Below are 1,663 nucleotides of genomic sequence, written 5' to 3' on the forward strand. Positions count from 1 at the left end.
CAGCTTGATCAACACGTGGATGGTTAAAGTGAAGTGTCCTTTCTTTAACCTTTAATTCAAAGTCTTTCTCCTGTGTTTATTTTTCCAGACCGCCTGCAGAATTATGTTGGAAAAGAAGAGGTTTTCTCTGAGCAGCAGTTCTCTGAACAGGAAAGGAATTCCAGTTTGGACCAATCAGAACCAGAACTTCTGCAGATAAAAGAAGAGCAGCAACAGCCAGAACATCCCTGGATAAAAGAGGAAACCATGGCGCTCCACATAAGTGAGCACGAAGAGCAGTTTGTTGAGACTGGAGATACAGAAAGGAACCCTTTCCCATGTTTGACATGTGGAAAAAGGTTTCTAAAGAAAAAATATTTATTGGTTCACATGAGAATTCACACAGGTCGGGAGATTTACAAATGTTGGTCTTGTGGAAAAAGGTTTACCAGAAAACAATATCTTGATAAACACATCAGAATTCACACAGGTGAGAAATCTTTCAAATGTTTGTTCTGTGGAAAAAGCTTTACCATAAAAGATTATCTTGATCAACACATTAGAACTCACACAGGTGAAAAACCTTTCCAATGTTTGTCCTGTGGAAAAAGCTTCGCAAGAAAAGAGAATCTTAATAAACACATCAGAATTCACACAGGTGAGAAGTCGTTCTCCTGTACTCTTTGTGGCAAAAGTCTAGCTAGCAAACATAGCCTGACCATTCACATGAGAATTCACACAGGTGAGAAGCCTTTTAAATGTGAGTCCTGTGAAAAAAGCTTTACCGAGAAATGCTCTCTTGATAAACACATCAGAATTCACACTGGTGAGAAGTCGTTCTGCTGTACTCTTTGTGGCAAAAGTCTTGCTAGCAAACAAAGCCTGACCATTCACATGAGAATTCACACAGGTGAGAAGCCTTTTAAATGTGAGTCCTGTGGAAAACGCTTTACCGAAAAAGGCTCTCTTTATTATCACATCAGAATTCACAAAGGTGAGAAGCCTTTCAAATGTGAGTCCTGTGGAAAAAGCTTTACCGGTAAAGGTTCTCTTGATAAACACATCAGATTTCACACAGGTGAGAAGCCATTCTCCTGTACTCTTTGTGGCAAAACTCTTGCTAACAAACATAACCTGGCTTCTCACATGAGAATTCACACAGGTGAGAAGCCATTTAAATGTGAGTCCTGTGGAAAATGCTTTATCCAAAAATGTGCTCTTGATAAACACATCAGAATTCACACGGGTGAGAAGCCTTTCAAATGTGTTTCATGTGGAAAAAGTTTTACCGATAAAGGTTATCTTCATGTACACATGAGAATTCACAGAGGTGAGAAGCCATTTAAATGTGTGTGCTGTGGAAAAAGCTTTTGCCAAAAAGGTGATCTTGATCAACACATCAAAATTCACACAGGTGAGAAGCCTTTCAAATGTGAGTCCTGTGGAAAAAACTTTAGCCATAAAGGTTATCTTAATAAACACATCAGAACTCACATAGCTAAGAGTTTTAAATGTGAGTCCTGTGGAAAAAGCTTTACCCAAAAATGTGCTCTGGATGAACACATCAGAATTCACACAGGTGATAAGCCTTTCAAATGTGAGTCCTGTGGAAAAAGCTTTACCGATAAAGGTATTTTTGATAGACACATCAGATTTCACACATGTGAGAAGACGGTCTCCTGTA

The 1,663-nt window shown here is 39.0% G+C and overlaps 1 protein-coding gene across 1 annotated transcript in view; it reads left to right on the top strand.

Annotated features, from left to right (window-relative positions):
- Positions 1-50: 50 nt before the first annotated feature.
- Positions 51-1,663, top strand: part of LOC107092597 (gastrula zinc finger protein XlCGF57.1-like) — a 16,558-nt gene continuing 14,945 nt past the window's right edge. The window contains exon 1 of the mRNA XM_015387161.1: positions 51-1,660. Within this exon, the coding sequence (XP_015242647.1) occupies positions 247-1,660 (1,414 nt within the window). The 5' untranslated portion in view covers positions 51-246. The remainder of the gene's footprint in view (positions 1,661-1,663) is intronic.

This window comes from Cyprinodon variegatus, unplaced genomic scaffold (assembly GCF_000732505.1).
Source record: "Cyprinodon variegatus isolate N-32 unplaced genomic scaffold, C_variegatus-1.0 Scaffold387, whole genome shotgun sequence".
In the NCBI taxonomy this organism is placed as follows: domain Eukaryota; kingdom Metazoa; phylum Chordata; class Actinopteri; order Cyprinodontiformes; family Cyprinodontidae; genus Cyprinodon; species Cyprinodon variegatus.